Source organism: Etheostoma cragini, chromosome 7, assembly GCF_013103735.1.
Source record: "Etheostoma cragini isolate CJK2018 chromosome 7, CSU_Ecrag_1.0, whole genome shotgun sequence".
NCBI classification, from domain to species: Eukaryota; Metazoa; Chordata; class Actinopteri; order Perciformes; family Percidae; genus Etheostoma; species Etheostoma cragini.
The window spans coordinates 13,640,099-13,663,421 of record NC_048413.1 but is presented as its reverse complement, the minus strand read 5'-3'; the positions used below and the strand labels follow the sequence as shown (position 1 = coordinate 13,663,421).

Here is a 23,323-nt window from a genome sequence, read left to right as displayed (position 1 = left end):
GCCAATACACTACATGAGTTTAAAGGTGCCCTGCCACACAAAACCGTTTTAACTTGCATTTCTTGAAAAATGTTAGGTCCATATGTGTTTGTGTTATGTCGTGAATGTCTGTCAGCTCTAGCCACTAAAAAGAAATAAGCAGAGAAATCATGCCAATTACAAAAGCTGGTCAGTCTGACGTCATGTTGCCTGAGCTCTTTAATATTCATGAGCTCGCCATAGGTAAAGGATACTGATAGCCAGGCTCTCATTGGCTAGATGTTAGTCAATCAGAGTCAAGCTCATTGAATATTAATGAGAACTGGCACAAATCGAGCTGAATCTTCCTGCAGGCTTTCTATACCACACTATAATGACTTGAAACAAGGTAGCCAAGGCATTTTTTTTCCAAAAAATGCTTTTTACAGAGTCCATGGTAGAACTTCAGACATTACCACAAAGTAATGAAATACTTGTGGCAGGGCACCTTTAATGCCGGAACAGACTTTTCTTGGCTGGTAACTTAAATAATATGTTAAAATAAAAAAACAAGAATTTGACTCAGTCTCCACATTCCACGATGTCTATACACAGTGCTACAGGCACAATTTGGACAGTGCTTCACAAAGTAGAAGGTATTGGTTTCACTCTCACTGGGCTGATGAAAGCACACACGGCGTAACAAAACGTTTTGAAAATGTTTCGGTTGACCTGGCCGCTATCTGATTTGACCACTCAGCAAAACACCACTAAGTCTCGGTTTGGCAAAAGGCTGTCCACAGATATGCCCTAAGGGCGCGAATGTGTGCATGTGTCAGCCTTCACCTGATTCTTTTACTTCTAAAGCTTGCAGTGTGTGTACGTGTGTGTCTGCATAGGGTGTTTGAACAGTCCGCTGTTTTCTTTGCTAATTCTTGCAGCTGCAGCCTGTGAGGCATGAACTAATAATGATGAAAGTAAAAAGGTTAGCTGGATAACTGTTCAGTTGACTTTGAGCCACAGAACGAGTAGAACAAAGCTGAGCAATGAAGTCTTGTAACAGCTTAATGCTCGAGAATTAAATTCAAAACTTTGATTTATAGTCATGTATTGAATTGCTGATCTAAACCTTTGCTGTCATAAAAATGCTAAAGGTCAGATATTGCTGATGGCGTAATAATCAGAACCATACAGTGCAAAGTGATCCTGAACATTGATGCTGACATTTGCCTGCAATGGGGGAAAAGGGGGGTGGGGGTCTTGGATGCAGATCCCTCTGCAGTGTTTGTCAAGAGACAATCCTCCCAGTTTTGTAGAACCCCATTGATCTTGCTTCCTCTGTATCACTCATATGTTCTGACAATTTATGGAGACCTTCTGTTGCTTTGTAACTCTTCCAAGGAGGATGTTCCTGCCCTAAAGCCAATTTTTATAGCCTGCTGACCATTTCTGGAAATATGCTGAGACGATGATGATGTTCCAAGGCAGCGAGAAGCACATTTCTAACATCCACTCCCGTATAGGCGGTTGAGCGAGATGAGGCATAGCAGATTATGGTAAACACATTATAATTACAACAAGTTATAGCACCCAGAAAAACTAACCAAGGCTCTAAACACAAACATGGTCGGTTTTAGAGCGAGAGCGTTTGATGTGTGTCCACAGCACTTGTTGGTAGCACAGGGAGAGGCAAGGGCCAGGCATGTTGTGACTGGTAGAGTGATAAATTGTTTCATGTTGGGCTCTACCTCCCTGCCTGCCCTCCCTAACTTTATCACCCCCATCTCCTTTTACTGCAAGCTATTGCAAGCTGTAGTCACTGCGTTTTAAAGTTTTTGAATTTTTTTCCCATTTTGGATCTCTCCACGTTCTTAAAAACCAAAACCCATCTGCCTATGGCAAGAAGTCTATCTTTCCTCCTGTTTCACACTATGGGGAGGAGAGAAAATAAAATCTTAAAATTTGCATATAGAGTGTACTTCTGGAGCACCGCTCATAAATGTAACTGTATCATGATGCCTCTTATCACATCGCTCAGCTCTCACCTCTATAGTATCAAATTTCACGCAGCTAATCCCTTTGAACCTTAAATAAGGTGATTAAATGAATTCTAAAAGCAGGTAACAAACCTCCCTTTGATTGATTGCGGCATTGATATTGATAATAAGTTTAATCGCTCATCCCTCCAGCCTGTCTTATTGTATTCAAGTGATCTCCGGTCCTTCTCATTGAACCTTCATTTAGCGCTTTGATCAGTGGATCTGCTCTTAACTCAAACACACAAACGTGCACACAACTGTCAGTCAGACAGAGCATGAAGAGAGGCGACTGAGAGGCAGACAGCATGTCTATGGATTAATGACAGGGCAGCAGTGCCCATTCTCAGGTACAGACTCAGACTGGTTACTCATCTAACTGACATTAAAAGACATCCCCTCTCTTCAAATGTTCTGCTCTATTTCTGATCTACTTGCAACTTGAAACTAGCAGAGGATGTTTTAGGGGAAACTGTTGCCCCAAAAGCTCTTCCTGAAAACCCCTTTCGGAGGCAACCACACTCTCCACCTATCATCAGTATCAAAGTTAATGCTGTTCGTAACCTCCGGAGATCACATTTCACTCTGCCTTTTTCCTTAGACTCCCAGCATAATCAGCCGTTTAGGTCGAGTCTCTCATGCTCATCTTATGATTATCTGTAGCCATCACTCACCTCCTAAATACTGAGGTGAAATCAGAACATTCAAAATGGAAGGACTAATAGTAGGAATAAACTAACTGTGTATAACTGTGTAATCCATGTTTTTAAAACCTTTTTCACTCTTGGCTTTGCCTCATTGGATGCACATTATTACCACCTTAAGTAAAAGTGTGTGGAACATGGTGCTAGATTCTGTTATCAGCTCAAGAGCAAGGGCAGTGGTGGCCTAAAGGTTAGAGACGCGAGCTTGTGACTGGGAGGTCGTCGGTTGAATCCCCAGACCAACAGGATAAAATCTGGGTGGGGAAAGTGAAAGAGCAGCAGAGCAACGCTTGTCCCTCCCTCATTACCTTGAGGTGCCCTTGAGCCAGGCACTTAACCTCCAACTTCTCCAGTGGCGCTGCTGCTTGGTGGCCAGCAGATCCGACTGTGGTTGTACTGGGCAGCTTCCAGGTGAAAATGTGTAACTGTGTGAATGTGATCAGGGCGCTCTTGCAAAAGAGAGGCTGACTCTCAGTGAACCTTCCCTGAATAAATAAAGGTTAAAAAAAAAGACTGAGACTCGGGATTATCCACATAGCCCTCTGTATAGTGTTCTCAGGTGCTCTCTCAGACTATCACAAAAGTGAAATCCAAATGTGGAGGCCAGCGCTGCCCTGCTTATCTTTCACTTGATGATAAGATAGTCTGCTGATAGGCCAGGAGTATATTGTAGACAAGGGTTAAGGGTTTACAATATTGACTGTGTTGATACTCCAAATGCACCACACAGCTTGGGAATATGTAGGTCAATCAAAACTTTTCCTTTTAGTGCTGCTTGTCTCTTTCTCTCCCACAAACATGTACCCACCCACACAGCCACACTTTTCCACGTGTCAATATTTTACTCAAATAATTTCAGAGGTTAACGCCAGGTTAAGTGGTGAACCCTCAGGCTGGACCTCTGAACAGAGGGAGGGATAACATTTCTATTGATGGAGCAAGGGTGAATAAGGTCATGTCGCTGCCGCTGTGGTGTCCTATCATTACCTGAGAGAGTATCCTAAAATATGCTGCTGTCTTTGCTGTCTAGGTCATTATTCTTTCTGTTTATTATTTTGAGGCAATAGGACATGGCGATACATAGGATTATCAGAAGTTAGTATGCATCAGTGACGCCCTCACTGATCAGCTCTGATAGTCGGGCTTTATTTCCACCTCTCCCACTTCTCTTCCATGTGTTATGTTATTGTATCTATTAATCACGTCAATAGAGCTGAACTATCCTGAAGTAGAATTTTTATCAACATAGTTTAGGGGCCAAGAAAAATTCCTACCATCCCCAAGTCAAATCAGGAGAAAAAACAGTTGGAGCCATGGTTTGACAAGAGCAAGGCGCCTTTCATTAGAAAGAGATTGATGTGGAACAACTAGGAGGCTAAGTGCGGAACATTCACTCATACGTACAATCATTTGCGCACACGTACACACATAAATACACACTGATATCATGGAAACAGTTGGTCAATGGCAACTGTCAGTGTTTTATTGATGTCTATCAAGAAAGTCTGAACATTTCTTTGCTTTTTCAATATCCATCTTCACTTTTGACATAATTGTCCATTTGACAAATGAAGTCGGCAAAAAAAAGCATGATTCCACTCTAATGCTGTTCTGGCTTCAGTGGTGCAGATAATAGAGAAAGGCTGGTTGGCAGTAGGACATGCACATCATACCATGGCCTTAACTACAATGTTTGTTTTCTAAAACTCTAAATGACTATTTCTCATCATTCCCCACTGAATAGGCATTTCTTTTTCGTTGGTGCTTCCTATATCTTTTTTTTCCCCGTCCAATGAGTCTGTAACTAATCATTGCATTTGAACCGAAACCCAAAGAAGGCACTTAAGGGTCTTTGTAGAAATAAGCTCAGATCTATTTTACTGGTGTCAGGACCTCAACAAAGCCTTTTGAAACAGTAACCTCTGGAAAAGTAGCTATTGAAATGGTCCCTGGTGACCAGCTTGTGCAAAAGCGGAAACTGAAATGGTATTGAAGTAGCAGACCCTCGTCCGCTGAGGGACAACAAATAGACAGTATACAGGTTTCTTTGTGAGTGAAAATCTGATCTGAGAGCAAAATTGAAATAAGAATGAATATTGCAATAAGTCTCTTTCATGTCTGTGAAACTATATTGAGACATCATGGGACACAGTCAAAGTCTGTTTGAAGGAGTTTTGACTGTGGTTTGAGAAGCATGACTAAATGGCACCACAATAGCCTGGAGAACAATCAGTCCATTATGAATTCTAGTATGCCAATGTGGGTGTGCATCGACGTGGATGTGAGTGTGTGTGTGTGCTTGCATTGATAAATGTGAGCTCTACAAGAGTTTTAAACTGAGATGAGTGTGAGATTTGGCAGGCACGGTTGGGATCGTGTGGTTTGCCATTGCACGGTAATAAGACTTAGACATGTTGACATGAGTATCAGATGTCAAAGGGAGTTTGCTAGAAGCTATCGTCGAGATAGATATTGGCTTGGAGAGGTAGGCTGAGTGCTATATCAATATTTCAATATCCTGGCACTGGGGAAAACCCAGCCAGAAGCAGGCTGTTTAGCATACGACTGAACTGTCAGGCAAATGTCACCTGTAGAGCACCGGTGGAGCAGCAAGATGCCAATGAGTAATTTCTAACTTGTGTGTGTGTGTGTTTAATAAAAGTGGGTGGTCTGGAGCTGTGACGATCAAATCTGTGTTTAAACTGTTCTTTTAGCTCGTGACCTTGAGAGTTACTCTGTTGGACTGAATGTTATTTATTTGGACATCTTATACACACTCACAAATGACCATTAGGTGCTGTGTTTAATAAACAAACTGATTGGATTGCTTGTGTGAATGTGTGTGGTTTCTCCCGCGCTGTCCTCAAGGCCCCTCAAAATGGGCCCAATTTACCTCAAGGGCGTGGAAAATAGCACACGCATCCACACTGCACACACGTGAATGTATTTAGTATACACCTTACTATATACACACACAAACACACACACACACACACACACACACAAACAATTTTTAGGCTGCACTTATTGACCCAGTCTCAGTCTCATTCAATCCAGTCTTTAGTCATTCATCAGTGCTCCCAGGATTGGTTGAGGTTTTAGGGTGTGCTTTGGGCCAATAGCAACCACACTGAAGGGAATCAAATATTATTTGCATACTGCCCCAGCAGTAACCCCAAAGCAGGAACTCAAGGATGAAGTCATATCACAGCTCAATCCAAAAACGTAGAAAGCAAAAGGCAAAACGTCTCTTATGAGACTTGTAAATGTTTTTTTGTATGTGCTTATATTTCATTTTTCAATTGAATATTTTGCTTTCCACTTTTTGATCCCCATGTTTCTCTCCTAGGCGTATCTCAGGGAATCAGCTGAGGTATATCTCTGGCCACGCTCTCCAGGGTCTCCACAACCTCAAAGTTCTGTAAGTAACCTCCTCCACCCTCCCACCCTATCGCACTCTGGTGGTTCAGTCCTCATCCCAGGTGGGTTGTTCCACTCCAGCATTCTGGGGGGATGGAGTTGTGCTCCTGCCTTGAATGAATGACACAGGCCATGCATCATTAACTGTAAAAGTTAAGGTTTATGGGCTGGTTCTTTCATTCCAAAACAAGCCCTGTTTCAGTTGGGCACACACGCACGCACACACACACACGCACGCAGCACACACACACACACACACACACACACACACACACACACACACACACACACACACACAGGTGTAATGCAGGGACCTCCCAGTCCCACCACCCACAGAGATTAGAGCAAGTGACAAAATAAATCTCTTTTTAATCGCTAATCAAAGCTGTTCTCTCAACACCAAATTTTGCATAGTGTGTTGGTGACCTTATGGTCCATGGCCACCAACTGTTAGCGCTGCCGTAAAAATATTTAATCACAAAAAAAGGGCAAAGCAAACATAAAAACCATGGCACTTTTTGACTTGTGATTGCAACATCTATAATGTGCTGCCATACTGGGTGTGAGTAAAGGGTATTGAGGTTTTTCATGAGCCTTGGCAACCAACTCAGTTCCTTTTGGACTCTCACTGAGAAGGTTTGAGAAGCCTGCCACAGAATATAAACTCAGCTAGAGAATTGTGGTTTGTAATTTGAGGGAATCTGTGGGATTACCAAGCACACAAGTTGATCTTCTTTCACCTTGTGTTGTGAAACCCCCCGAGACAGAATGAGTGAACCAGCCATGAATCCTGAGCTATTATGTCATTACTACAGAAGGACACACATATCCTGAATTTATACACGTCTCCATGCATTCATGCTTCACACTAAAACAACATAGCAACCTTTGGACAGTCATTCTTCCTCAATATTTTAGTTAAAGTCAGGATGTGTCAAACAAATGGTCCGCTGACCTTGTATAGGGTAACCGCAAGGTCCCTGCCATCTCTCTCTCTCTCTCACACACACACACACACACACACACACACACACACACACACACACACACACAAACACACACACACACACACAGAGTTGGACCCCCAGAGTGAAGTACTGCTTTGCTCCCCGTAGGCAATTTATTTAACACAGGAAAGACTAAAAGATTAAATTCAATGTATTTATCATGGCATCGTCATCCCTGTGGAAATATTCCCCTGATCCTCTAAAAACCTGAGCGGCATTTTTTCTACACTCAAGCAATCATTGTCTCTTACACAGGAGACTATTGGGAAATTCACCACACCATAAAAAAACGGGTGACAACTGAGTTTTGTTGAAAATATAGCAAAATATGCTCTCTACAACTTGAGACACAAAGAATACACTCTTACTTTAACAAAATTAATGAGTACATAATTAATACTTTGATAGTACTGTACTTGGCAGTAAAGCCATCAAGGTTATTTCATACTACCAAAAAAAAAGACTCTTGATTGTTATACTATAATATAACTTAATATAATATAACTTTACTGTAAGCTAAGATGTTTAACTCTTGCGATGCGAGGCCTTACACTCACAGACTCACGAAAACTGATTGAGTCACCATGATGATGTCAGAAAGCTAGTCATGATAAAAACTTTAAAGAAAAAGGGAAAGAAAGACAGAATACTAGGGAGGGAGAGTAAAGAGAGAGGCATATTGTTTGCTCCCTACTTCCTCCTTACTTTTTGCTCCATTCTTCTGAGAATGACATCAGCAGCCCACCCAAGGAGCTGCTCTTTCTCTTTTCTTCTACCCTCCATTCTCTGCTTCTCCTTAAGCTTTCACTGGCCCTTTCCTTCTTGTGTCAGATTTCCCTCACGATGGAATTATTTGTTCTGCTTGATGTGCCCGCACGCACACCACGTACACTCGATCACGTATAGATCTGTTACCTATGTTGTGTGTGTCTTTCAGGATGCTACAAAACAACCAACTACAGAGACTTCCGGATGATGCCCCATGGGACCTACCCAACCTACTGTCCCTGTGAGTCTCTCTTTCACACCGACACCGACCCACCCACCCACGCATAACCACCCACACACACACACACACACACACACCACACACACACACACACACACACACACACAGTGTAATCATGCTACTCTACCTCATCTAGCAGGGAATAAAACATCCCCTGGCCACCCACTCACACATCTCAGCTCTGACCACAGTGCAGGTATAGAGTACCACTGACATATTACAGACTATACCCCCAATAGTTGTGCATTCACTGCTGTAATGCCTGACGGTAGGAGTCACATTGCACTGTTCATGGTAGCATCTGGAAGCCATGAGGGAAACAGCAGACACTGTAGGCCAGGGAGAGCATCTCCAATGAGCTGTGAAACAACCCCATTTTCCATCAATTCCCCCCTCTCTTCCTCCTCCGCTCCTCTCCGTTTGTCTCCCACCACCCACAACGTTATCCCCCTGGCTAATGAGTGGCATAATTGTCTCATCTGTGGGGTCAATATCCAAGTGTCAGTGTGAAAGTTTGCATGTGGACCACCTGATCTGTAATTTCGTACCACACACATATACATCCCCTCTTTCCAAATTAATAATTATTTGTAAATTATGTTTTTTGTATACATAAGGCCCTTTCCTTCATCACACAGATACACACACACACACACACACACACACGCACACACACACACGCACACACACACACACGAATGCACGCACACTCGCACATTTAACTCTTCTACCACCTACAAATGTTTCCCTTGGTATTAAGCACTCTGCTTTAACACAGTCACCAAGTCTGCACACACACATACACAATTACACATCTGTACACGCAAACTGTACCCACAGGCAACTGGCTCAGGCTGTCCCTGTCTGAGTGTATGTCTAACTTCATGATGATGATTCTGTCTGTTTTGAGTCCATGTGTACAGTATGTGTGTACACAAGCGGGTGTGTGTGTGTGGTCTCTCTCAACACACACACACACACACACACACACACACACACACACACACACATACACACACACACACACACACACACACACAGCCAGTGTATAGAGACGCACCTTGTCATTACAGTAATGATAAACCCAGTGGAGAGAGATTACTGGATGGCTTTGGAGAGTGAAGCTTGTCGGCGCCTCTTGCTGACATAAAACACACCAGGTAAAAAGAAAGAGAGACAGCACATGGGTTTTAAATTGGTATGAATGTATAAAGGACACTTTCATCTAAAATAAAGCATATCTTAATCTCGTACAAGAATCCTTTTGTCCACAGTAAACTGAAACTGAGTGAAGAAATTTGTCTCACCATTTGGAACAGCCTAAATTACAACACACAGTGTTGCCTGCGGTTGTTTAGTTTGGTGCCATCCAAAGGAGACAGACATTGTTTTGAGTCCCAACCTATAGGTTAAGCAGTGCAATCACCACTGATTAGTTCCACAAGCCACATTAAGCAATGTTACCATTGAGTCAAATCTGTTTTTATAGATTTGACTCAATGGTAGTGAAATATGCTCCTTCAAGTTCCTTGTTGTATAAAATGTTGACCATCTGGAGAATTAAACCAGAGGAGGCAGGTCCACAGATCTCCTGGATCATTTAAGAGAACTTTCTCTTTCTGTCTTTACTTCTCTCTCCAGTAATCATATCTCAGACTTTGATGTGATGGACAGGAAATAGTTGCTGCTTTATTGGCTTCTGTGGAACATTCCTGGTTCTGTCTGGACCTTCTGGAGATCTGGCGGGTCCACCCAGAGGAGCAATTATTATTTTGCCCTGGAGAACAGACCAGAAAGTTGAAGGGTTTTCCGTAGCTTTCATCCTGCGATTTGGGTCAGGGACAAACAATGTCCACAGTTGAAGTGCACAGGATGCACAAGAGTGATGTTTAGCACCGAAGAAAATGAGAAACACGCTCAGGATGTAGACAAGATGAAATTTCTTGAAGCTGTTTGTGTGTCGCTCGTGCACATGTTCATGCGCATGTGTATTTACATGCTGGAGGGTGTTTCCCTGTGTGCCTGTGTGTGAGCATCTGCCAGTGTATACAGTGGCTTCTTCTGATGGAACATTTCCCTGGGGAGAAAAGCCCAAAGTTCAGAGTTCAAGTTCAGATTTCACTTTGATGATGATGTTTGTTTAGTGAAGCCTCTAACGGGTGAGGAAGCTGAGAAGGAGCTCTAATGCCAGAATCAAAGAAACACAGTGGAAGATTGATAAGGGAGGATGTTTGAAAGACGAACAAGAGTTAAGGAGGGAAACGCAAAGGGGTTCGCAGCGGCTGGGAATGCATCAGTGAAGATGTAAGAAACAAAATGTGAGTGTGAGAGAGTCTGAAGGGAGGAAAAGGAGATTGTGAAGGGCCAAAAGAAAGAATAGGGAGAGGAAGTAATCTCAGCTTGTCAGCCCTGCCCTGAGGGTATCATTCATCACTATGGACAGTGTGTATGCATGTGTGCATTTACGTGGGAGGTCATAGTCCACACTCGTTGCCTGTGGGCTGGACACTAAGGGAAAGAGGAGACAAAGTTTTGTTTGATTGAAGAGATGAAAGTCATGTCTTAGAGCATCTGTGTGTGTCTGGTGATTGTGCATGAGTGGTGGAAACACCAATGACTGATGGCGAAAGCGGGACTCCAATGGAAAGAGTGGAGGAGGCAGGAACAGCTGAAGATGCGTCTATAACTGTTCCTCCTTCCTTCCGTCTTTCCACTTTTCCAGGCATTGAGGAAAGTTGGCTTTACACAACATAAATAAAAATTGAGGTACAATAAAACAAGCCCGTCCCAACTGTTCCTACATGCTTGTATCTGTATTTTTCTCATCTTACATTTCACACATGTCTGTACTGGTAAAGCTAGACATGGCTTAATTAGCATGGGAATAAATCATAACGAGGAGCCTTTAAGATGCTGCAGCAAAGATGAAAGGAGAATAAAAGATGTAATTCTCATAATAACCTTCCTGTAAGCCAAAGTGTTTTATTGCAACAACAAACAACCAATAATACACGCACAAGCACGAATACACATGCACATAAGCAAACACTCTGTACTTAGACTTGTCGATTATCCTGCTAAGCTCCGTTCTGCTTACCCTGCAGGCGTCTTGATGCTAACCTGTTGTCTGAGGTTCCGGCTGGGGCCTTTAGAGGGGTTCGCTCCCTGAGACACCTGTGGTTGGATGACAACTCCCTAACAGAGATCCCAGTGACGGCGCTGGACTCTCTGCCCTCCCTGCAGGCCATGACTCTGGCCCTCAACCAGATCACACACATCCCAGATTATGCATTCACCAACCTCTCCGCCCTTGTCGTATTGTAAGTGACATCTTAAATTGTTTGTTTACTTAAAACTCTCCTGAGTCAGGGTTTCTCCACTTACAAGAAAAAATGATTTGTTTCCGTAGACTAAGAACAGGGCGGTGTTGATTGCAGTGTGGAAATGTTTTTTTAGACAGTAATTTCTGATTTGTTGAAAATTATTTGTGGCCTTATTCCAGGCACCTCCATAACAACCAAATCAAGAGCATGGGTGCGAAATGTTTTGAAGGCTTACACAGTCTGGAGACACTGTGAGTATTGCACAAACACACACACACACACACACACACACACGAGCAAACACAGGGTCTTTCTTCCTCAATATATTAGTTAAAGTCAGACTGTGTCAAATAAATGGACTGCTGGCCTTATGTGAGGCAACCGCAAGGTTCCTGCCATCTCTCTCACACACACGCACTTATAAACCTAAGACATTTTTACTACCATGCACATGCAAACAAGTGATTTAATTTAATAGGCCCAAATAAGTACCTCCTCTGTTTCCCCAAACACTGGGATGACAAAGTATCAGAAAGTATCAACATTCCTTCTGTATGGTTGTCTTTACCACAATTATATTGACTTAGAATAGCTAAGATATATAAAGGAATTACTGAAATATAACTCTTCAAAAATGTCATTTAACTATCTAAGATCCACCAATTTACTCATGTTTTGTTTTGTTTGGTGTTAGAAAATCAGAAATTAATGTGTTCTTATGAATCTTATATACAAAGTGTGCCAAAGAATACTGTAAGAGGAATTATTGAAGTGTAGCGCTAAATCACAACGTCATAATGTTTAATGTCCTGGTAATTTCAGCAGGTCCTTGAACATTGTTCCAAACCACAACCAAATGAACAACAGGAAAGTGAAAATGAAAAATTCCTCTTTGATTGCCTTGAAGTTACATCAAAAGATTCTTCTGCGTTTTGTAAAATAATTGCTAAGCAGCGCTGAGGTCAAATGTGGCTCGGCGTGGCTACAGGAGAGTTGTTGAGCATACGTGCCGTAGCTTCAATAACTCGATCCTAACCACACACCGCTATGGAAACCGGAGGAAACTGACAGCCTTGTGAAAGAAAGCGAGACAGTGCAACTGTGTCTCCTGCAAAATTCATGGTGGTCTGATGAAAACATAGTTACAGGCATGCTGCTTAACAACCTGTTGAAGTGTAAAAAAATCATGCGTTTCTTTTTATGAGCATGTGTGTGGGCATATGTGTGTGTGCAGATAAGCAAGTACTTCTGCTGTGCACTCACAGGCGTATGACCGCTTAACGCTCAACTTAAAAGCTATTATCCATGCTGGGAAATGTGAGGGAACAGGGTGTAAGTCAGGGGTGCCATGCTTAAGTGGATGAAGGGAAACTAGAGAATGAGAAAAAAATGGACCAGAATAGTGTGTGTTAAAGTGTTTTGGCCGTCAGCAGCGAGGAGAGACAGATGATTCAGCGGGTAAGACGACAGGTGTCATTGACGTGTGGATTGCATTGGTATGAGGGGTTAATCTCTCACAGCAGCCTCGCTTATGAGAAATAGGAGAGACCATCTGCATCACTACAACCCTCCCCAACCCCTAGTGTGTATTATAAAATCATTACCACGAGGAGCCATCCAGAGGACTGCTGGAAAACATACTGTGTATGCAAACAGACAGACAAACATTTCACAACATCCACAGGGAAAAAAAACACATACCGTACATATCTAGAAGTACTTAATCAAAGGCATTTCTGCTGTCTACTTGAAAAGAATAAAAACAAATTAAGTTGGCTATGACTGAGTACTTTTAGATAACCTTTGACCTGGACGGCTAAGAATATTCAAAGACAGCACGCATACCCAGGAAGGTCCTAATATGGCAAAGGACATACTACGTATGCACTAACATGTACACTATAGGGTTGTGCCGATGATTGTGACAATGGAAAGCCACCTGCAGAGGTGCAGACAGAGTAAACTCGAGCAAACTACTTCGGCTCTGCAGTTTTGTTGAAGTCACAGTGAGTCACGGCAGTGCCGGAAAAAGGTTGTTTCAAGTGTGGTTACAGTTATTCAAAACTTCACGCAGATATCGGTTGCTCCGATATGCTATTAATGGCAAGGCAAAAGCGGTCACAATTCAACATTAGCCTGTACACAATGTTATGTGTTTATTTATTATTTATAATATGTTCATGTTGTAGCAAAAATGTTTCTCTTTTTTTTTGTTCATTTTGGCCCAGTTCGGATTGATACCAATCCTGAGTATCTGACTAGCGCACCCCTATCCAAAAGCACAACCAGTGTTATTCATTTTACTCTGAGTGAGCAGTGTTAACACCATTTTTTTAAATTTTGATAGCTGTTTGGATTCACATTTAAGGTGGAAAATAGACGTTTTGTGTTTAATGTATTTGTATTGATGTTGAAATGATTTTGAAACATATGGTATCAAAAAAAGTATTGTTAAGGAACCGGCATTGAAACTCGCACTGGATTGAAAAAATGTTAACGATGCCCAGCCCTACACACTGCACACTTTTCCCATGTACACAAGCACATCTACAGTTCATTCTCATAAACAGACAAGAATTTCAGTAAAACTTCTTTTCCTGCCACCTGTGTAGGAGCTGTGTCAACTATACTGTATCATTAGTTGTTTTGATCCAGTGTTTCCTTGGAAACTAATCAGACACAGACCTAAATAATCAGGTCAGAGCAGCAAAGGACAAAGGTTATATTCAAACTTCACACTCTACAGCTGTCGGCCTCTCAGAGCGGAAAGGAAATGGCTGCGCATACATATGCAATAAGGCACACGTTCTCCCACACAGAAATACAGAATATCATACATGGTTTAACTATGACCGCAAAGAAATAAAAACCTCCATCATGCCTTGGCCTTTTTCAATAAATTATGTAATCTTGACTGATTATCTTACTGTTTCTCTCAGGGATTTAAACTACAATGATTTGCAGGAGTTCCCTGTGGCCATCAGGACACTGAATAAGCTTCAGGAACTGTGAGTACACACATATAAACACACACACACACACACCTGCCTGACATGACTATCGTGGTTGAGTTATCCCAAGTAATCCCGTTAAGTGATTTTAATGTGGCACTCGGATACAATCTCTCTCACCCTAAGCAGGTGCGGGCTGCACACCCACGCACCCCCTCGCCTGCACGTACACACACAAACCATGTTTTCTCTCAGCTTCAGCAGATGTTCCGCAGCGTGCATATGTGACAAAGATACAGCATATGTGTGCGTGTTTACATCTCATTTATCCAAAAATGTTTTTCAGCTGTGCAACGGCAGGTGCAACATGAGGACATACGACTTGCGCAAACACACACACACACACACACACACAAAATCAAAAACATATTGATAAACTGTCTGACTAACAGTATGTTTTTATATTTTCAGGGGCTTCCATAACAACAATATCAAAGCCATCCCTGAGAGGGCCTTCGTGGGAAACCCTCAGCTCCAAACTCTGTGAGCTTAATGCTTAATGTGCACATACTGTTAGATAAACACATAATTGCTATTTCATGTCAACATCATGTACAGTGCCAGTCATTCCTCTAAACAAATTAATCTAAATATGTCCAAATCAATTTTTAATTTCTTTCAGTCATTTCTATGAAAACCCCATCCAGTTTGTGGGAAAATCCGCTTTCCAGTTCTTACCTAAGTTGCACACGCTGTAAGTATGCGGTCAGTAGGAACCATTCCAGTGAGTTAGCCCAAACACTGTTTAAATCATCCTCTGTCCCTAGCAGTGAGAGTTGAGTGGACATGTGTAATGGCCTACTGAATTATGTTGTGTTAGCCTATTGCTGTGCTCTGTGCTGATGTGGTAAGAGAGAGTGGGTTGTAAGAACATGTTGAATGGTGTGACTTATGATGTCTTGTGAGACAGCCAAAACAGCTTGTGTTGATGTTGGAGGAAAAGTATGATGGCTAAAATGAGCTGTTAGACAAGGTCTGTGTGTGTGTGTGAGAGAGTATGAGAGAGAGAGAAAGAGAGAGAAAGAGAGAGAGAGAGCAAGAAAGAGAGAGAGAGAGAGAGAGAGAGAGAGAGAGAGAGTTTTCTGACACTTTTCTCCCATATGCTGCAGTTCCCTTAACGGGGCAACACAGATTCAAGAGTTTCCCGATCTAAAAGGAACCACCAGCCTGGAAATTTTGTGAGTTCTCTTTTAACCCCCCCCCCCCACTCACACAAACACACTACTACACACACACACATGGAATTTTATCACCACATTCAACAGCAAAGACTGTGAGAAATAAAGTGGAGAGAGATAAGGATAAGCAGGAGCAAAATAGAATGAATAAAAAATGTGTGTGTTTTAGGATTCTAGCAGAGAAAAGGGCAGAACAGCACAATCAGAAAAGTGATATGGAGGGGTAAGCTAGTTATGCCAGCCAGTGATAGTTTTGGCAAACCTAAACAGCTCCCTGTCTGACCAAGTTAGACTCACAGGACTGGGGGATCCTTTTGCCTGCTTGCACTTCAACAATGATCACAGGATTCTCCTTTTCTCTACAGGACGCTGACTCGGACTGGTCTCTCAGCCCTCCCTCTGGATCTATGTGAGCAGCTGCCTCGCCTCAGAGTGCTGTGAGTACACACATGGGGGGAGAGTAAGAGGTACAAAAACTGATACACAAAACCCAACTGTGGAGAGTTGTGCCCCCGAGCAATCATTTATACAATCACTGTGCTATGAAATCCAATCAGCCCACACCCCCCAAGGAAATTATTGTCCTGCTATATTGCCTTGCTCACAGAGTCGACTGTTCCCTGAAATAATCCTGTCACCCCCATAATTTCCCACGCTATAAATCCACAGATGGTCACTGTGTTTATGTGCGCCTTGTGTGTGTGTGCTTTTGCTTTCTGTATTGTTGTAGGGAGCTGTCCTACAACCAGATTGAGGCTCTGCCCAGCTTTTACCGCTGCTCTGCACTGCAAGAGATGTGAGTTTGCACACCAATATCCATCAAAATTAAAGATTTTATAGGTTTCCCATCACTTTTTATATTGTTCTGCATGTATTCTTTTCAACAGAGGGCTACAACATAACCAAATCAGAAGGATAGAGTCAAGCACCTTCCAGCAGCTCACCTCTCTAAGAGCACTGTAAGTCAACCTTTGTTGTAACTGTTCATTTTCTCCCACATGTCACACATTTATCATCTAGTAGTTCCCGACCTTGGGGTCAGGACTCCACCAAGGAGACACAAGGTATAACTGAGGTTTCATCATATGATTAACAGGATAGGAGAGAAGAAAAAATCTAATCCTTTTACAAATATTTTTCCTTTGAGCTTTTTACTTGTAAAATACTAGTCTACCTGTTATGTACCTGTTGGTAAATGATCACCCTCTACTGGTGAACAGGGTATTACATGGAAAAGTACTATATGTGTAGTTTAGTGAACATTCTGACTCAGTAAAATACCTGAACTGCATTTGGTCTCGGTTTCTTCATTATTACAATGCATCGGAAAGAACAGTGCCGACGAGGATGGGATATATTGCCCACGAATAGTGATAGAGGATAAACAATCAGAAGAAAAGAAAAAGCCATTGACAGAAATAACCAAGTGAAGGGAAGTTAGCGGTGCTACAGTGCTAGCATTGTGTTTAGTTTTTTTCCCAATTGGAAGCATTGGGGAATACAAGGAATCAAATGAAGATGTTGAATCACATCTTGAACATTTTGAACAGTGGATAATTGCAAACAAAACCTACTGACAAAAAGGTCAGTGCATTCGGGCGCCCTGTGGGCCAGGGTTCCACTCCAGCCCGCGGCCTTTTACTGCATGTCATTCCCCCTCTCTCTCCCCTTTCATGTCTTCATCTGTCCTGTCAAAGATAAAGGCCAAAATGCTGAAAAAATAACCTTACCTTAACTAATATCCCTGACCAAAACGCCAAATGTCATACAAACTGCTCAGTAAAACACTGACCACTACAACCCAAAGCCATTGGTGATCACGGAGCGATTCTGATTTTAACGGACACCAGCAAGATGGAGATAGTGTGGCCAAATACATCATTGCACTTAAAACAACTTTCTACAAACTGTGAGTTTTCTGGATATTTGGATGAAGCTCGTAGGAGCAGATTTCTCTGTGGGCTGAGAATCGAAGCCATTCAGAGAAGGCTTTTAACAGAGCATGGTTTAACTTTCAAGGCTGCTTGTGACATTGTAAGCTCAATGGATTTGGCATCTAAGACCACAGTGGAATTTTCAGAAAAACCAAACAAGGTGTCAGAGGTGCATAAAGTGTAAAGCCAGAAAAACAAGGCGTGAGCAAGCCAGGTGTACCAATCTAAGTGGTAGCCAGCTGGATGGATCACTGGCGGACGCAAGTACACGGCCATGTTATCGATGCAGGGGCAAACATGCCGCTAATGCTTGTAAATTTAAGACAGAAAAATGTCAGCATTGTTCAAACTGGGACACATTGGTCGTCATGAGTCTAAAGTGTTGCCATTGCTGCAGCGCTAACAGTCAGAATCAAGCAAGATGCAAAGCCAATATTCAAAAAAGCCAGACTCCTGCCCTATGCCTTAAAAGAGATGGTGGAAAGTGAACTGGACAGACTGGAAGGAATGGGCATAATATCCAAGGTGGACTGTAGTGAGTGGGTTTCCCCTTTAGTCGTAGTCCCAAAAGCAGACAAAAATATTTCAATTTGCGGGGATTATAAGGTCATGATCCACCAGAGTGTGGAAAAGGAGTCATAACCACTACCGAATACAGAGGACCTGTTCGCCATACTGGCAGGTGGTGGATGGTTTTCAAAGCTGGATCTTTTGCATGCATAACAGCAAGTGGAGCTGAGTCCAAAGCCGACAAAGTGCCAGTTCATGACAAGCAAGGTTGAGTACCTAGGGCACCTCATTGATGGAGAGGGTCTGCATCCCACTGAAGCAAAAATAGCAGCCATAGTGTATTCTCCTAGGCAAAGCAATGTGACTGAAATACTTAGGCCTCTTAAGTTACCATGGATGCTTCCTAAAGGACTTAGCCACACTGCTCCAACCACTTTAAAGAAAGATCTTCCCTGGAAGAGGACACCTGCCTGTGAGGCTGCTTTTAAACAGGGCAAGGAGCAGCTATTAGGAAGTACAGCATTAAAGCATTATGACGCAAGGAAACGGGTGAGGCTGGCTTGCGGTGCATCCCCGTGCAGAGTGGGGGCTGTGATTTCACATGTGATGGAGGATGGGGAAGAAAAAGGCCAGTTGCTTTTGCCTCCCGCACCCTGACGGAGGCAGAAAAGAAATATGCTCAAATAGAGGAGAAAGCACTAGCGATTATCTTTGGGGTCAAGAAGTTTCACAAGTACCTTTATGGGAGAAAATTTCTCTTGGTTACTGACCATAAGCCCATGTATGTCATTCTGGGACCAAAGTCTGCCATTCCAACATTGGCTGTTCTAAGGATGCAGCGCTGGGCACTGATCCTCGTGGCTTACACCTATGAAATAGGTGAGTATCACAGATCAGAGGATCATGGAAATGCTGACACATTATCACGACTGCAGATAGGATACAGCAGGATGACACTGCAGCAGAGCAGGGGATCTTCTTTTTCTACTATGGGAACAAACTCCCTGTGCGAGACTCAGAAACTCAGAAACAGCAGAAGGCACCAAGAAAGATCCAGTTCTCATCAAAGTCCAGCATTATATTTTGAGGGATGGCCTGATGACATTCTAGACACTTCACTGAGACACTATTTCAACAAAAGGATGCAGCTGTCAACCAATCATTGTTGTATCCTGTGGGGGCTAAGAGTAGTCATTCCACCTATGCACAGACAACGACGTAAGACGACTTACATGAGGGACCCCAGGGCATCTGCCACATGAAAGCTTTAGCCAGAAGTTGCATATGGTAGCCTCAAATAGATAATGACATTGAAAACAGGGTATAGAGCTACAGCGCTTGTCAGGCTGTGAGAAAAAAGACAAGCATCATTTCTTGGTGGTTGTAGTCAAAATGGTATGAAATGGTCCACGTGAGTGTAACGACAGCAACCAAAACCATTGAGGTCCTTTGTAGTCTGTTTGCATCTTATGGACTACCAGAGGAGTGTGTGAGTGATAATGGACCTCAATTCACTTCAACAGGATTCCAACTGTTCCTGAGAAATAACCGAGTCAAGCAGACCTTGGTTGGCTTACCATCCTGCCTCGAATGGGGCAGCTGAGAGGTCAGTGCAGACACTGAAGGCATCTTTGGTGAGGCAGGTGCTGAGTGTTGATCCTGCGAGCCACAAACCTTCACCACAGCATCGTCTGGCAAACTTTCTCCTGATGTACCGCAGTACACTACATTCTGTAACAGGCTGTCTGCCAGCAAAATTGTTTTGGAAACGCAGACTGCAGACCCAATTCAGCCTTCTCAGACCAGACTGTGTCAGGTTGATGTAGACCCAGCAGGCCAGACAGAAAGCCCACCATGAAAGGCCTTCCTCTATCCTGCAGGCCCTGCATGACGGTGACCTGGTCCAGGTGATACATTTCCGTGAGGGGAATGAAAAATGGACTATGGCCATAGTGGTGAAGCATCTGGAGCCGGAGACCTACCTCATTCATGACCAAGTTTGAGAGCACACTGCTAATATAGACCACGTGCTGTCGTCCAAAGAACCTGCGGATGTTGCAAACCTGACTCGATGACTCGACCCACTATGCAAGAGCTCCCATCTTCAGTTATAAACTCACCTGAGACTCTAGGCGCAAATGAATGCATCGACATAGATCGAAGCATGACAACATATCACCAACAAACTTACACACGCACTCAGGCACATGCCTTTACCACGGCACCTACAACATCGCAAACACCAGAGGCACCCCCAATTATGACACCCACATCCGACATCTGGATGACGATATCCACAGAGATACCACACTGCTCCTAAAAGACTGGACTGGTGTTGATTCATTTCAGATAAAGGGTTTAGTAGGAAATGTTTTTAGCCTTTAAGTGAAATAAGTGAGCTGAAATACATGTTGTTAAACAAGTTAAACAAGACATTGTTCCCCCTACTATTTTTCCCCCCTACTAATAAATGGGTTATTACATCGAAAAGTGCTACATGTGTAGCTCAGTGAGCGTTCTGACTCAGTAAAATACCTAACCTACATACAGTCCCCATTTCTTTATTATGTAATTTCACAGATATAACACTTTATTAAAATGAAACAATTTGTGCAGGGTAAATCAACCAAAGTATGATGAGATGTCACAAATAGACATGGCATAAGAACATAAGGTTGCAAAGCATGGATCAAGATCAAACTATGTAGACTTATGACCTATTTCTGACATCTAGTGGTGATCAAGTCACAACATTCAATGTGCAATTGCAACTCATTTTAGTCCATTTCACTTCACTTTCATTCATTTTTCTGTCAGGGATCTGAGCTGGAATATGATTGAGTGGATCCACTTGGATGCCTTTGCCTCGCTTCACTCTTTGATCAAACTGTGAGTAAACACATACATTACAACCACTTAGACTCTTCTCTCTTTTATCTGTCCTTCTGGAGTGTCACTCTTCTCTCCTAGAAGGCACGCCGAATTTATGCGTCTTTGACTAAAGTTAAGCTATGTGTCAGAGCCTTCACCTTGTATAAACACTCCACTCTTGACTGTGTGTGCCACAGAAGAAGTGTTGAAGTGAGTCTATAAAGATCATTGATATGGATTTACTGTTTGAAAAACCCCTCTGTGGCCAGGAGATTCATCTCAGGTCATGCTTCACTGCTTAAAGACAACAATGGATGAAGTATGTGTATCTAAACAAGCAGATACACTTCATCTGACAGAAAGTGTTATCCGAAGAGAATCTTGTCTGAACAGTTGTAAATGTAGAGACACCCATACTCTTCTGTTTCTTTCTCAATTTATTTCTATCTTAGGGATCTGAGTGAGAACCATCTCAGCTCCCTACCTTTTGTTGGTTTGGGGGGTCTAACTCATCTCAAGCTGAGGGGAAACAAAGAATTGTATGAGGCCTTCAGTCCTGATTACTTCCCCCGTATGAGGTAACACACAAACACACCATTATGCATCCTTTTATTTTTTCTTAGATAATGTTTACTTTGTGTTAAGTTTTTTTCATCCAAAACTTACATAAAGGGACCATTAAGATTGTTTCAAGTGGGGTTGTATGAGGTACTTATTCAAAGTCGGACTTACCTACAGGAGATGACGGTCAGCACGCCCCCAATTTAGAGAAGCAGGCAGGAGTACTGACATGGAAGCTAAGCAATGTACTGCTGTTGACGGGGAAGCAGCAATATGTATTTTAAACACCTACAAAATCAATATTGGTTAAAGTGTACATTATATTTAGAATATTTTCATCACTAGGATAGCTCTTTCCAACTGGGAAGTAACCAAATGAGGCAGTGGTAGATTTACCAAAAGCAGCTTATTACACTATATCCCTGCAAGCAATTCTTGAACTAAACTTTAACAATGAGGAAGCATTTGTCAGCAGCAAGTTAAATCTTGTTACAAAGATCACTGCATGCCGGAAAAGGTGCAGTGACAATGGAGAGTGAATCTTCAAAGATATAAGAGATGGCAAGTGATCATGTGCCAATGTCAATTACTGTAGCACATCAAAACAGAACTCCTGTCAGAAGGCCATTTCAAAAGCATGTACAGTTAATTTCTGTGTACAACAATCTACAACAAAGTCAGCTGATCCAGACTTTAGAAAACTGAGTTTCACCTATGTGTTGCTTAAAGATGATGGGTAGTTGTGTTAGATTTTTTAAATATGTACTTAGGAGCAGATTCATAAGCTCTTTGAAACGTTATATAAATATCCAATATTGTATGTAAAAGCTAAGCTAGTACAAGCTCACATTAAAATGAACATCACTTCTTCAACCATCTGTAGTGGCATTGCTGTTTCTGATCTATTGTCAATACTGTTCCATCTGTTTGTTACAGGGTAATAGAGATGCCTTATGCCTACCAGTGCTGTGTGTATGGTTCCTGTGATAGCTACAAGCAGGAAGGCCAGTGGGACACAGAGCAGAGCAACACTGACGAGGACCTACACAGGAGGACTTTAGCCATGTACCCTAGCCATGCTGACACACACTGTAAGAAATTACGCCATTACAATATCTGTGCAAGCCTATATGCAGTAGAAAACATACATGGTACACACCCGGGGCAGGATGGGGTAAAGTAATGGAAAGAAATCTAAGTGCCATGTGTCTTTGCTCATTGATGAATTATTGACATAAGCCCACTTAAAATATGTCAGAGCATTGCTGAAACTACAGCTACCTGGCAGCTGATGCACACTTTTACTTGAGTCTTGACCCTTCCACACATTCCTGTGGCAATCATAACATTTAAAAACCAATAAACCACAATTAAGTTGAAATTAAAACCATATAACCTGCAACATTAAAGGGTTAGGGTTAGCCGATAAGGTACAATTGTTGGGTGTACCAAAAGATAAAATAACAAAAGATGACTGAACCATACCATATCACTGAAAACAGTCTTGATGATCAAATCAAATGTAAATGCCAATTATGCTCTACATGTTTTTTTTTATTTCATGTGTAAAAGAATGTTACACCAGGTCACACACAATCTAACATACATGTACTGTGTACACTAACCCATGCAGAATAAGCTGTCATTGCTAACCCTAGCATTGCTATATTTCAGATGACCCTGACCTGGAGGAGTTCCAACTGGAAATAGAGGAATCCAAACTACAGACCAGTGTCCAATGCACACCCACTCCAGGTAACGTGTATTACACTTTCAGTGATGTGGATCAAGCAGGCTTTCA

The 23,323-nt window shown here is 42.4% G+C and overlaps 1 protein-coding gene and 1 long non-coding RNA gene across 3 annotated transcripts in view; one reads left to right on the top strand and one right to left on the bottom strand.

Moving 5' to 3' along the window:
• The window catches only part of LOC117947623 (leucine-rich repeat-containing G-protein coupled receptor 6), a 39,978-nt gene that overhangs the window by 14,233 nt on the left and 2,422 nt on the right, over positions 1–23,323 (top strand). For both annotated transcript variants that reach the window (XM_034876724.1, XM_034876723.1), the window contains 15 exons: positions 6,048–6,119; positions 8,063–8,134; positions 11,239–11,454; positions 11,637–11,708; positions 14,397–14,465; positions 14,880–14,951; positions 15,091–15,162; positions 15,578–15,646; positions 16,012–16,083; positions 16,377–16,442; positions 16,534–16,605; positions 20,908–20,979; positions 21,414–21,539; positions 22,459–22,613; positions 23,197–23,277. In XM_034876724.1, coding sequence (XP_034732615.1) covers positions 6,048–6,119; positions 8,063–8,134; positions 11,239–11,454; positions 11,637–11,708; positions 14,397–14,465; positions 14,880–14,951; positions 15,091–15,162; positions 15,578–15,646; positions 16,012–16,083; positions 16,377–16,442; positions 16,534–16,605; positions 20,908–20,979; positions 21,414–21,539; positions 22,459–22,613; positions 23,197–23,277 — 1,358 coding nt within the window. The remainder of the gene's footprint in view (positions 1–6,047; positions 6,120–8,062; positions 8,135–11,238; positions 11,455–11,636; positions 11,709–14,396; positions 14,466–14,879; positions 14,952–15,090; positions 15,163–15,577; positions 15,647–16,011; positions 16,084–16,376; positions 16,443–16,533; positions 16,606–20,907; positions 20,980–21,413; positions 21,540–22,458; positions 22,614–23,196; positions 23,278–23,323) is intronic.
• On the bottom strand, positions 13,647–22,909 carry LOC117947670. The gene is made up of 3 exons (XR_004657290.1): positions 22,888–22,909; positions 18,889–18,894; positions 13,647–13,804 (listed from the first exon to the last, which is right to left on the bottom strand). It is a non-coding gene; the product is annotated as an uncharacterized LOC117947670 (long non-coding RNA).